The sequence below is a fragment of the Pelodiscus sinensis genome, chromosome 1 (assembly GCF_052426305.1).
Source record: "Pelodiscus sinensis isolate ZL-2025 chromosome 1, ASM5242630v1, whole genome shotgun sequence".
In the NCBI taxonomy this organism is placed as follows: Eukaryota; Metazoa; Chordata; order Testudines; family Trionychidae; genus Pelodiscus; species Pelodiscus sinensis.
Genome location: NC_143052.1, coordinates 210,561,861 through 210,575,829, shown reverse-complemented (window position 1 = coordinate 210,575,829; position 13,969 = coordinate 210,561,861). Strand labels below are relative to the sequence as shown.

At 49.0% G+C, this 13,969-nt stretch overlaps 1 protein-coding gene across 4 annotated transcripts in view; it reads right to left on the bottom strand.

Moving 5' to 3' along the window:
* ACOT9 (acyl-CoA thioesterase 9) overlaps positions 1-2,509 on the bottom strand; it is a 38,004-nt gene extending 35,495 nt beyond the window's left edge. For 2 of the 4 annotated variants that reach the window (XM_075913310.2, XM_075913311.2), the window contains exon 1: positions 2,352-2,508. In XM_075913310.2, coding sequence (XP_075769425.2) covers positions 2,352-2,365 — 14 coding nt within the window. In that variant the 5' untranslated portion in view covers positions 2,366-2,508. Of the gene's footprint in view, positions 1-2,351 lie in introns of all 4 variants that reach the window. The other 2 variants (XM_075913313.2, XM_075913312.2) reach the window with 2 other exon arrangements.
* Positions 2,510-13,969: the final 11,460 nt, after the last annotated feature.

The window sequence follows — 13,969 nt, the reverse complement described above, 5'->3', positions numbered from 1 at the left end:
CCTGTCCCTCAACCACCTGCAGAAAATGGGGTTCACTTCAAAAACAGATGGGTTCTCAGCCAGGTGGGCAGGGGAGGGCTGTCTATATAAACATCTGCAAAAGCGGCGAGGAGTCCTGTGGCACCTTATAGACTAACTAAAGTGTAGGAGCATAAACTTTCGTGGGCAAAGACCCACTTTGTCAGATGCATGGCTTATGCTCCTACACTTCAGTTAGTCTATAAGGTGCCACAGGACTCCTCGCCACTTTTGCATATTCAGACTAAGATGGCTACCCCTCTGCTATATAAATATCATCTATCTCCACAGCACTGGAGCCCCTGCACCTGCCTGATTTAACTAACAGGACAGTAAAAATATTTAAATGGTTTCCAAACTGTGGAGCTAGCCTTCCTAGGGGGGGGAAGAGAGAAACATTCTTGGAGGGGGGCACAGTAGGCAGGGAGTACCACCCAGTTCTGCTCTGCCACCAGCTCTTCTCCAGCCCAGCCCTAGCCAGGGCCCCAGATCCTGCCAGCAGCTCTGCATTCAGTCACTGACCCAGCTGCCAGCCCCAACCATGGACCAGTTGCAGCATCCCAGTCCTGGCTATGACCTCAACTCAGCCCACAGCCTCAGTCCCTGACCACAGCTCTATTCCAAGCCCTGGCCCCCATCCACAGCCCAGCCACAGTTCCACACCTGGCCTCACTGCTGGGACCAAATCTGTCCTAGCTGCAGCTAGGGATGTTAAATTGCATTTAATTGAATTTCCATCCACTACTCAATTACTGAATAAGGGGGGGAAACTACAAAGCAGCAGCAAAGTTAGTTCTTGGCTCCAGGAGTTAACCCTGCTGCAGCTCTGCCTTTTAAATGTATTAAGAGCCTGGTGCCAGGCTCTTAATACATTTAAAAGGGAGAGGCGTAGCAGGGGGACTGGGCGCAAGCCAGTTCCACCCCCTCCTGCTGCCTCTGCCCTGGAGGCTTTTAATACATTTAAAAGGCAGAGGCACAGTGTCTGGGACTGGGAACTAGACAGGAATCAGCTGATTCCTGGCTCACAGCTGGACCTCCCCACTATGTCTCTACCTCCCATGCTCCCCTGCGGACACAGTGCTAGCTTTTAAGCTGGCTCCCCGAGCACCAGCTCCTGCTCCCCTGCCTTGCTGCCCCTCTCTGATAGAGGCAGCAAGGGCGGGGGGTGGGGGGGAGCGACTAGCTGAGTTACTACTCGACTACCTGATATAAGCATACATCCCTAGTTGCAGCCCAAAGCTCAGCCCTGGGCTCGTCAGGCTGCAGCTCTAGCCTCAACACCCAACCACAGCTGTGGCCCAAGGCTCCCAGGGAAGTGTGAACACAGATGCAAAGGGGGGAAAGAGAGTGAGTTGTAAAAAGTTTGGAGACTATTGCACTGGGAATTACCCTAGTGTTAATGGTGGAAACATCCTATACCACAGATTGCCTTTGACTCCAATAGACATGTCTTTTAGCACAATCCCCAGGTGACCTGTTGCTTAACTCGGTCCACATTCCTACAAGATTTTAAAGTGCAATGGCAAGTATTTTAGGAGAAAAAACAAACAATATTTAAGATAATACTCTGGCCTCGGAGACACTCTGTACCACCCTCTGGCATCTACAGAGTTGCACAGGGTATAAGTTAGAGTAGAATGTAGCGACATGAATTACTAGAAAAGGATTCAAAATCTGCCTGCTTGGTTTAGTTGCATTTCAGTTAGAACAGCTGGCTTGGATTTAAACATTCCTCTCCAGTGTTTTCAACTCAGGTTCACAACTGGAAAATGAGGTTAAAAACGGGAAGTGACAAACAACTAACTCTTCCACTTTCATTGTCTAAGCTGAGTGAAATGCAAAAACAAAACAAGAAGCAAGCAGCATTAACGGCGAAAAAACGCATTTTTCAGTCTTAAAAATTTCACGTGCTATTTACAAAGCAGCTAATTTAATATGTAGGCGGCCTGACCCGGCGCTGGGCAGCCCTGCTGTGTAGCTTGCCCGATCACGATGCAACAATCGGGTCTGCGTGGTTCAAAGGGCCCCAGCGCCAGGCTAAGTGAGGGCAGCGCAGGGATGGGGCGGAGGCGCCCTGCAGCCCCGTGCTAACTGCCGCAACGCCCCGTTACCCGACTGCAGCCCCGCCCGCCGCCCCCGCGCAGCAGCGCTACGGGCACCGGGGCAGGGAGCGGCGGCTCCTCAGGCAGCACCGCGACTCCGCCGCCCCGCCCCGGGGGGAACCAACCTCCCCTCCCCGCGACAGGCCGCGCCCGGAAGCCCTGCCGAGCCCCGCGGGCGGGCTGTGTCCCTGCACTGCTCGTGCTGTGTCCCTGCCCGGCCCGCGCACTGACCCGAGGGCCCGCATCCTGCCGCCGCCCCAGCCCGCAGCTAGCGCTCAGGTCCTCCAGCACCATCGACACGCAGCGCCAGCGGCCCAGAGCGCCGCTCCTTTGTTTCCGGTCTCTGGCGCCTTCCGTCCGCTGCTGCTGCTGCCGCCCCTCCCCCCTGCGCAAGGCCGTCTCACCCAGCGCTCTGGCTTGCTCTCGCCCTGGCTGCGCCGAGCTGCGCAAGCGCAGAGCCGTACACGGGCCGCTGCTTCCTTGCACGTGCCCTTTACTCCTCGCCCTGCTGGTGGCACCTCTCCCGGCAGCCCCGTGTTAACCCTGCCCGCTGCAGTCAGTGCCTCCCAGTGAGCCCCGCATCCTCTGTCCAGCTGGGGTCCGGTGTTGCATCAATTTATTTCCTTCTTTTCAGCCTACCTTAAGGCCCTGATCTTATTTGGCCCTGTAAATATTTTTGAACTTATGTCAACCAGTTATTGGCCGCTATTGGCGACTCTTGCAATTTGAGGAAGTGGTTTTTTCCCAGGGAAGTTTATAGCCAAATAAATCTGTTAGGCTACATCTACACTGGCGGTTTCTTGCGCAAGAGCTCTTTTGAGGAAGGGTTCTTGAGCAAAAAAATCTTCCACAAGAGTGTGTCCATGCTGCCATGTGCTTTTGCACAAGAGCGTTCATGGCAGTATGGACACTTTTGCACAAGAAAGCTCTGATGGCCATTGCCTGTCTATACTGCCTTCTTGTGGAAGAGCTCTCATGGGGAGAGGAATAACTCTTCTGGAAAAAGCCCTGTTTTCTGATGCTGTACTGTAAATTTACTTGTGAAAGAATGCATGTGCAGTGTAGATGCTCTGCAAGGTTTTGCGCAAGAACAGTTGGTCTTGCGCAAAAAGCCTGTAGTGTAGACGTAGCCTTAGTCTTTAAGGTGCCATAGGACTCCTCATTTTTGTAGATATAGACTAGCATAGCTACCCCTCTGAGACTTATTGCCAGCAACTCTTGTTACTCTAGCACAAATTCACAACTGTGGGGGAGGAGGGTTCTTAAAGGTTCAAGAGATTCCAGGATAATTTCAGCTTTCATTTAAAAAAAAGAGTAGCATCTTCACTCATAGTTGCAAAGAAGAACTTGAAAACATGAACCAGGTGTACTGTGAAACCTCAGAAACCAGAAGTCAACCCAGCTTTTTATTGTTTTAGAGTCTAAGGATTTCTAAGACCATCTCACGATTTGTTGGGGGGGGGGGGGAAGCTGACAAGATTTTTGAACATTTTGGGTTGGCAGTGCTAATCCATATGTGACTGAAATATGGTCTGTTCACACTCAGTTCCAAACTGTATTGAGAGACTGTTAGAAACCTGCTGGAATTTGGAGCACAATTGTGGTCAGCATGGTAGGTTTCTATGAAAATATTTCTTCTCTTCGAACACCAATTAATTTGCAAGCAGGCCTCAGACAATTGCAGTGGAATCCACAAAAAACAAACTTAGGCACCCAGTTTTGGCTCCCCTGCTATCCACAAAATTCTCTCTGAACCCTATAAGCACCTAAACTCAAGAGCATAAAATGTCAGATTAAAAGCTTTCTCAGTGTCTAAATTTCTGTTTCTGAGCATCTACACAGTCTTCTTCCTTTACATGTCCAAACATCTATCTCCTGCTTAAGATCCAGAGCAAATCACAAACTAGGGTGAGACAAGTGTTTGACCATCTAGATCAGTGGTTCCCAACCGCCAGACCACGGACCAGTGCTGGTCCACAAACCACTGGCTGTCAGGTTGTGGCAGCTGCCGCAGCTGAAACCAACTGTTCATGGCAGTTCTTGGGTCCATGGCTTGAGCACACCCCAGCCACCTGAGATGCCACACAAAGGGCAGCTTCGAGGGTGCTGCAGCCTCACCCTCCCGCCTTCCCCTGCCCTCCCCTCTGCACACTTGGAGCACCATCATCAGCTTCCCCCTGAGGGGGGAAGAGAAAGCCTGGAGTCTTGGTAGGCAATCCAGCTTGTGGAGAAGAAGTGCTGCCCCTCTGCCTCTCCCGGCTGGGGGAAGAGCCGCATGCAGGCAGCACTTCTTTCCCATGAGCCGGATCGCGCAGCGAGGCTCTGGGTTTTCTTTCATCCCACCCCCTGGTTCAATGGGAAGCCAATGCTGGTGTTCGAATTGTTGACTGGTATGCCTGGCTGAAAAGCAAACCAGTCTAAAGGAACGTCTTCCTACCCACTTCTATCATTGGGTTTTGTCTCAGCCCCCTAGGAGAAATAAAACTGGATAGAATGTGAGTGCTAACAAACAGGGCATTTATTTAACAGTTCAAATAAAGTAAATGAAAGGTAAACCTAAAGGTAAAGAACATGGACCACCATAACTAAAAGTAAGTAACAAAAGGCTGCGTGTAATCACCACCATGCAGATTTGAATCTGGGACCTCTGAAGCAGAGTATAGGTGCCTCTACCCGCTGAGCTAAAAGCTAGCTGGCGCCTAACCTATTATTTTATTCCTGAAAATAATCAGCGTAGCGGCATTGTGCAAGAGGGTGTTTCTTGCGCAAGAAGGGGCAGTGTAGACAGCTCCTTCTGGTGCAAGAGCCTCTTCCACAAAAATGGCAGCTCATTAGTTATGCAAATGAGGCTCGGCAATATTCCACACTTAGCCTCATTTGCATATTTCTGGCGCAACAACCCGCCAGTGTAGACATAGTCTAGGTGTGGGAGTTACACATGCACTGACTGCGACTCAGGTGAGTTCCCTTCCCCAGGACAGGACCCAGGTAAGGAAGTGGAGGATTATGAAATCACTACCATATCCTGCAGCTTGAGAACCCTCAGACTGGTAAGACAGCTCCAGATCCCATCTCTGGATGGTAACACAGGGTAAAGGACAATCAGGCTGTGTCCGATTTGCTCCAGCGATTGTCAGCCCACTCTCCTCCCTATGCCATCATGGCTGTGTGTATGTCATCAGCTAGTAGCATACCCCTTGTGTGCAGGTAAGTTCACCCTCCCGCAATCAAAACCTGTCTGTGTGGTGCTGGCGTACACTTCTAAGTAGATCTGGACTCTGCCACTCAGAAGGGCAGCCCCTTAGAACCAAAGAGGCAGTCCTTAAATAAGCTGCCGTTGCTGGGCAGAACCAAGGTCACGTGTCTATCTAGCTTCCCTCCCAAAATGTCAAAAGAGGGAGAAAGTGCTAAGAGGGGGAAAACACCCTCATGGGAAGATGACAAGGGCAGCCAAGATGGAGTCCAGGTTGTTGTTTTTACTTTTCCAAAATAGCGTACCCATGTTGTAGATTACCAGAATTTCCTCCTACACAACCGGGAAAAGGCAAGGCTGCAGCACCCGTGCTGGCTTCCTTCCCCCTGTGGAGGTGAAAGAAAGCCCCAAACCCCACTGCACGATCCAGGTCATAGGGAAAAAGAGCTCCTCTTCTCCCATTCCCGGCAGGTATGCTGCTGTTCCCCCAACTAGAGGGAAGTGGAGGGAGAGCACTTCTTCCCCATGAACCAGATAGCGCAGTGAGACTCAGGACTTTCTCTCCCCACCCCCACAGGAACCCGGTGCTGGCACTCCAACAGAATCCGGCCAATGGGAGCAGCGGAGACTGTACCTGGGACCAGTGTGGGGCACAAAGACAAGTAAGTGCCCTCCACCCCCTCATGCCCAGATGCCCACATCACCAGCCCACTTGGTGGAAATTGGAAAATTTGACCCTAAACAAAAATCAAATGGTTACTACACACTCATGCACCACTACCCTGCTGAGCCCCAGCACCCCTAACCTGCTCCTGCACCCTCCAAGCTGGCCAGACACTTTACCTCCAGCCTGCTCCTGCATCCTTCCTTGCTCCTGCACCTCCCTCCTGGCCAGACACCTACCCCCACTCTGCTTCTGCATCCACCATTGCTCTTGCTCCCTCCCTCCTGGTCACACACTGCACCTTCCCTTGCCCCTGCACCCTTCCCCCTGGCCAGACACCTACTCCCAGCCTGCTCCAGCAACCTTCCTCCTATCCAGACCTCACACCCTCACTCCCACTTGCACTCCATCTCCTATCCAGATCCTGCATTCCCATTCCTTTCACTGGCAGCCCTGTCCTGTACATTGAAACCCATTTTTGTCCCAACCACAGAACCTGGGCGGGGGGGGGGGGGGGGTCCACAAAATCAACTAACCCTGAAACCCCCAGATGAGTAAATCTGGTCTATGGGAAACCCTGTTCTTCCCCCTCCCTTGGTGGGGCTGGAGTGCCAGAGGAGTAAAATGTCTCAGCTGGGGGCCACATCAGTGAAGGTTGGATGTTTTTTTGGAGGGTTGATTTCTTTGTTTGTTTTGCTTCTCACTTGTGTGGTCTCCAACTGATTTTTCTGTGGGTCAGTGGTCCCTGACACAAAAAATGTTCCCCACCCCACCATAAATAAAGGAAACATCTAATTAACATTTTACTTTATTTAAAATGAAGTTTGATAAATTAACATTAAAAAGTTAAAACACTTGATCTGTTTAATAATTGAAATTAAACCATTCTTCCTAGCTGCAGCACTAGCAAAATGGCTCGGGCATAATTATGTAATTAATGGTGCATTTCCATTAGCAACCAGTAGTCCGTGGAAAGGTTTGCATTGACCTACGTGGGCCATGGGACAAAAAGTTTAAGAAACACTGGTTTAAGTATCCTGTCAGAGCCAAAGGTACATCAGCTGTACAAATAAAAATATGTGTAAAAATATCAGAAGTCTTGCTAGCACTTCAAGGAAGGTTTTCAACCCAGTTTTTACTCATTATTTGTATTCACACTAGGTAATTTGTGAAAATTGTTAATTGACTGCCTAATGACCCAATCTAGCAAAGTATTAGAGACAAGCTAAGCATCTGTTCATTCATAGTAATTAGCAGGAGTGGGTCTCTATTTGTCAAGACTAGGCTATCGGTGGTCTGACCTAGGGATTAGAGCCAGAGTTAAAAACCATGAATCAAGCCAAGAGGAGATAGTGACCAGAGCTGGAAGTCTGGCAAGGAAGCAGGGCTAAGTCAGACTAAAACAAGGCTAGACCCACTCAGAACTGTAGACATAAGCACTGAAGAGCAGATAACCCTTTGGTGCTGCTGCTGAACTTAAATCCAGACCTTCTGGCCAGCCAGTCTAGCAGTTTTGCTAAAGCCAAGCTGGTCTTATTAACCTACCTAAAGGCTAAACTGGATAACCCGAGGGAAAAACTCAGTTCCATGGTTCCTGACAGTACTGACATAAATTGTATCCCAAGAGAATTGTGATTGCAAAAATGGAAATCAGTGCCTGAAAAGCTGGCCAATTTATTTCCAGTTTAGGGAATATTAGATGGTTTTATCACATAAGATTCTTACTTACTGTTTCTTTAGCACCTTTCTCAATCTGTGAAGTGTTTCTGCAATACTATGTTAAAATTCTGTTAATACTTCATGTTGGAGTTATAGACCTGTGACTTTAATTAACTGTGACTGCAAGCTGCTAACAAAAATCTTGGCAGAGAGACTATAAACAGTCATAAATCACATAATTATTTCCTGTCAAAGGAAGAGATTATGTAGTTGATAATACTAAGTCTGTGGTGACTGTTATCCAAAAACTAGAGTCAGACAAGAACTCAAAAAGGCCTTTGTAGCTATTCCTGACAAGATCTTTGATATGATTGAAAAGATTTTCCTCTATGCCACTTTAATGATTTGAGAAGAGAAATAAACTGGATTAAAATTGTATAGAGCCACACAACACTGGTGTGCAAAAATTATTTATCTTCAATTGAATATAGACAGTGGGTTACGAAAAGCCTACCCTATGTTCTCTCTCTTCCCCATTCTATTTGTTTTAACCACAGAACCTTTTGGCCCATAAAAGAGGTGTTCACATAGGGGTTCATGGAATCTTCCTTAAGAAGAAATGTAAAAAAACCAGAGTTTGTACAATTGACTTCTAGCTTTGAAGAAACCAATTCTGGATCTTACCTGTACGTTTCTACTTGCATCCCAAATTTAGGGAAAATTCACGTCAGGATACTATATCAATGCAAATCATCTCAGTGATGCTATAAATCCCCTAAACCAAATTCTTTTCTGTGCCACTGTTTAAAAGAGAGCCTGCAATTATTTTATTTATTTAATTATTTAATATTGTAGTTCATGCCTGTACAGTATTCTTATCTTTGAGGAAGGGATGTGGGGAAAACATACTTTTTTATGACCCATGTGGCATCATTCATTTGTTTATTTATGGCAGTTCCTTACCAAGTGACAAAGAAGAGGGTACTATTTCTTTAATTTGGGCAGGAAAGAAATTATATGCGAAGTATTTATGTTCAGAAAGCAGATAGCCTTTTATTTCCAAATATTCAAAAACTATTATTTAACAGCTAATACTCGAGATTCACAAAGACGGGGAACTTAGTAAGGAGAGAGCTGGAAGCAAGGTTGCTGCAGTTAGAAAATTTTCAATATCAGGAAATGGAAACTCCGTATAGTTCCCAAATTGATGTCATAATGTAATGTCCTTGTTATAATGATTCTATATATATACAGTACTTTAAAAAAGACTAGCTTACCTAAGTGGGAAGAATGTCATTAATACTCATATCATATTCCAATAACAGGAAATGGTAGTAAAGGATTCATTTTAGGATATATCTAAATACTAAGTACAGGAAACAGACTCAGTAAAATTATAAATGTGCTCTTGAACTACATTTAAATAGAAGTTATTTCTCAATGTTATTTCACCCTAACTATGCTAATTATTTTTATAGTGGGGAAATTTAGTGAATATTGTAAACATGGATGACTCAGATAAGAACATGCAGCAGACTAGGAATGCAGGGGATAAAGAGATGTAGGAGTATGCCTTTAAACACTGCTGGATTTTGTAGTGCTGTTCCCTCATCTCTGCATGAGCGCAGAAGGTCTAGCATGCTCTATACCAGCTGCAATACGTGGGGACACTCTGCAAAGGGCTCTCCAGCCAATGCTCCCCTGCCACCGCCTGGCTCTGCAGCCGCCAGGAGTTCCCCAGCTCTGCTTGGACCCATTGACATGTGATGGGGGGCTCCCTGGCCAGGGCGCCCAGTCATTCAAGCCTGCTGCCATGTGTTTCCTGGGTTTCCCCAGCAGAGGCCGCCTGGCCACAACCACCCCACTGCCTGTGCAAGTCCTGCACCTGCTGGGGGTTCCCATGGGCTCTGCAGCTGCTGCCTGGCCTGGCTAACGCCGGGGGTTGCCTGGATAGGGCAGGGGCTCCCCGTTCCCTATCTGGTCCACTAACACTGGGGTTTCCCATGAGGGACCAGGGCTCCCCAGCTACCACCTGGCTCAGCCGCTGCTGACCCAGCCAGGGCTCCCCAGCCCTGCGTTCTCCTGGCTGGCTCCTGTTCCTGGCCTCCGAGGCTCTTTGGTCCAGCAACATCAGTGGCCCTACCGGATCACAGGTGTTGCTGGACAAGAGAGTCCCGGATTTGGGAGGTTCAACCTGTACCTCATTTTCCAGCTTTGTGCTGTATGTTTGTTTGCTCTTGTGGTATTGCCCACAAGGTACATGAAGACAGGGCACAAGTCAATAGTAAAGTCGAATGGCTCATTAAGGAACCCTTAGCTCACAATACACCAGGGATCTCAAACTCCAGGCCTGCAGGTCATCCCCAGCCAGAGCAGTTGCGCAATCCAGCCTGGGAATCCCAGCGGGCTTGTTCCTTACTGTTCCCCAAGCCCTGCCCCTTCCTGCCATTGCCCTGCCCTCTCCCCACCCCACGGCACCCATTCTCAGAGGATCTGACTTTAGGTGGGGCCTGGTGTGGAATGGCAGCAGCAGTCAGGCTCCCTCATACTCTCTGCAGGGGCAGGAGATGGCCCATGGGCTGGGAGTTTGAGATCCCTGCAGTAGACCCTGGAATACACCTGTCCTATCTACAGTTGACTTAATGGACTTTTCCTAACACAGAGTGGGGAGAGGCAGGGCAAAGATGCTTGAGGACCCCAGAAAGAAGAGTCAAACAGGAGGGATCCTCAAGCATCTTTGAGGAAGCAGTTCATCTTAGGTAGGGACTGTCCCTTTCTAGGGCTCATCTCGAATCTCTCCCAGCCCAGGTGGTGCTAGCGTCCCGGCTCTTCTTGGCCAGTGACTCAGTGCGTACTCAAAGGAGCCTCCCCACACCTGCTCACCTTTCACTTGCTTCTGGCACTTCAAGGGTGGCAGCAGTGGAACTTTTACAGCAGTAGCACAGATGCCCCAAGACTCACCTTCAAGCTTCACTACTATACCGTCCTGAGTTAGGCTGAGTCTGGCTTTCCACTGGGCCTATAGAAGCGAGGGGCAGAGTGGGCCTTAGGGGGGATGAATGAGCCACAAGCAGCTGAGAGGGATGGGCAATGGGCTATGGGGAAAATGAGTTGGATATTGTACAGAGATTCTTCTAGTCTCGTTGATTGTTGATTTCTCCCTTGCAAGTGGCAAAGATCGGATGTCTGCTGACTTACTCACAAGTCTGCTGCATTTGATACCTGTGGCATAAGTAACATATCCCTGGCTGGAATGGTTTTGTTCTTTCCTCTCCAAGGGCATGTCTAGACTACATGCCTCTGCCGACTGAGGCATGTAAATTAGACATACCGACGTAATCAATGAAGCAGGGATTTAAATAAAAATGGATGCACATAGCACACACAGTTCTATGCCTCTTACTCTTTTCCATCAAACCCAGATGTCACCGCATCTTTGCTTTCCTAGTTCCTGGAAGAGCAAGACATAAATACAGAATCATAAGGTTGAAAGAGACCTCAGAAGGTCATTGAGGGGAGGCTGAAGGTATGATCATAAAAGCTGAGGGTTATGATCATAAAAGCAAGATCTGTCACAACTAAATCATCTCAGCCAGGGCTGTGTCAGCCCAGGACTTAAAAACCTGTAGGGCAGTGTTTCTCAAAGTGGTCCATGGACCCACTCTGAGAAAACTGCTACTGGGCTGCTCCACTTTGTTTACTTACTGGCTCCATAGCCAAGGAGCCTCATGGCTTCCATTGGCTGCAATTTCCCATTTGCAACCAAGGGGATCTGCAGGAAGTAGTGGCCCAGGTCATTCTGCTTCCCGCTGTTCCCCTTGGCTGCAAATGGCAAACCACAGCTAATGGGAGCAGTGAGGCTCCGTGGCTGCAGAGCCAGTAAGTAAACAAACCAGAGTGGCCCCGTAGCAGCTTTTTCAGAATGGGTCCGTGGATCACTTTGAGAAACACTGCCCTAGGGATGGAGACTCCACCACCTCTGTAGGTAACCCATTTCAGTGCTTCACCACCCTCCTAGTGGCATAGTTTTCCCTAATAGCCAACCTAGACCTCCAGTTTGAGACCATTGCACCTTGTTCTGCCATCTGTCACCCCTGAGAACAGCCTCTCTCCTTCCTCGTTGGAACCCCTCTTCAGGTAATTGAAGGCTGCTATCAAATCCCCCTTCACTCTTCTCTTAAGTAGACTAAATAAGTCCAAATCCCTCAGCCTCTCCTCATAAGATATGTGCTCCACCCCCTAACCATTTTTGTTGCCCTCCACTGGACTCCTCCAATGCGTTCACATTCTTCTGCAATGGATACAATACTCCAAATGTGGCCTCACCAGTGCCAAATAATCACTTCCATAGATCTGCTGGCAATGCTCCTGCTAATGTACCCCAATATGCCATTAGCCTTGTTGGCTATAAGGGCACACTGTTGACTCCTATTCATCTTCTCATCCACTCATCCCCAGGTCTTTTTCTGCAGAACTGCTGCTTAGCCCTCTCCCCACTGTAGCTGTGCTTGGGATTCTTCCATAAGCAAGCTGGATGATGGACAGAGGCAGCCCGTGACTATAGGCGGACTCGGCTGCTGCCTAGGACACCATCTTAAATGCGGCGCCCGGGGTGCCCGATGCTGACATCTGTCCATTGACGGCCCTGCAGGCGGGGGCGCCAATCGCATGTTCTGCCTGGGGCACCAGCTGCCGCAGCCCACCTCGGGCCACTCCTGGTGGTGGAAGCTTAGTTTTCCCAAGATGGAGGCACTTATAATGTGTTAAAAGAAAGCAGGGAGATTATCCTTCCCATCGTCTTTCATTTAAGAAATTTCCATTGTGGGATACTTCTAGATTCTCACTGACATCTGGAAGTACAGTACAGATGATACTAGGAAACCAGATCATCATTTAACAACTGCATCTATTCAACAGACACACACCAGTTATAAAATTATCACCAGATAATGAGGTTCTGAGATGGGACACGAGGAGAGTGGGGGGAGGAAGGTTGAGGGCAGGATGGAATCACATGAAAGGTAACGTGTGGAAGGCCCTGGTGTCCCTCCCATAAATGCAGTCTTTTGTATTAATTAACACTCTCTAATGAGACTTTTTACAAATCAAAGTCCTCTGTGTGCTGCATGCTGTTATTACAGACATCTGTGGCACTTTCATTGGAGGAAAATAGGAGGTTGATGCTTTTAGATAAACATTTCCTCTCCCCTCACAAGTTGTTCACTGTTAAGTCTCCCTGGGCTGGGGTGGCAAGTTTGTAGAAATGTTGTTGGTGCCCAGAACTCACTTCTTCCACCTGCCTAAGGCTATGGGAGGAAGTTTGGGTGCTGGGTGCAGGCTCTGGACTTGCACAGGGAATTGGGGTGTAGAAGAGGTGAGATATCAGGCTCTGGGAGGATGTTTGGGGGCAGAAGAGGATGTAGGTAGAGAGGTGGCATATAGCATTTATCTAAGGCACCTCCTCTGGCAGTAGCTTCTAAGCAGGGGGGCACGCTGGCAGGCATGACTCCCGCAACTCTCACTAACAGCAGGGGCACTTGAAGCAGGTGGAAGGCTAGGTGCCACCAGGGGGAAAACCCAGCCCCAAACTTTGTTGAAGCAGGACCTCTGAATATAACTCCCCACTCTTGGACCTGACACTGTTACGAGCAGTTGGCAGAGAGTCTCCTGTGGTTCTAAGGAGCCTGTGCTTTTGGCACTGGAAGGGAATTCTAGTGTCTGCCAGGTGTTCAGTTTTTGATCAAAATGCCAGGTTGAAAGGAATCCCTGATGGCTCCAGACAACACTGCTGACCAGTTTGGTCAGCAACGCTGTGTGGAAATGCAGGTTCTGAGCATCTCTTAGAAGCAGGGGCATGTCACCCCTCCAACTCCTATGCATACAGGCAACCAGGGAGCTCCACATGCTGCCCCTGACCCAACAGTTGACCCTGCAGCTCCCATTGGTCAGGAATCACGGCCAATGGGAGCTGTTGGGTAGCACCTGGTCCTGTGGACAGGGCAGTAAGCAGAGCTACCTGGCTGGACCTCCACCTAGGAGCCAGAGTTGGAATGCGTCCCTGCTTCCAGGAGCTGCTTGAGGGAAGTGCTGTCTGGAGTCTGCACCCCTCAGCCCTCTCCCTGCCTTCAAACCCAGCCGCACCTCAGTCTGCACCCTGGGCTGGTGTCCTTATCTCTGTACCCCACCTACCTGTTCCACCAAGGGATAGCTCAGTGGTTTGAGCATTGGCCTGCTAAACCCAGGGTTGAGAGTTCAATCCTTACGGGGGAGGGGCATTTAGGGCTTTGGGGCAAATCTGTCAGGGATGGTACTTGGTCCTGCTATGAGGGCAGG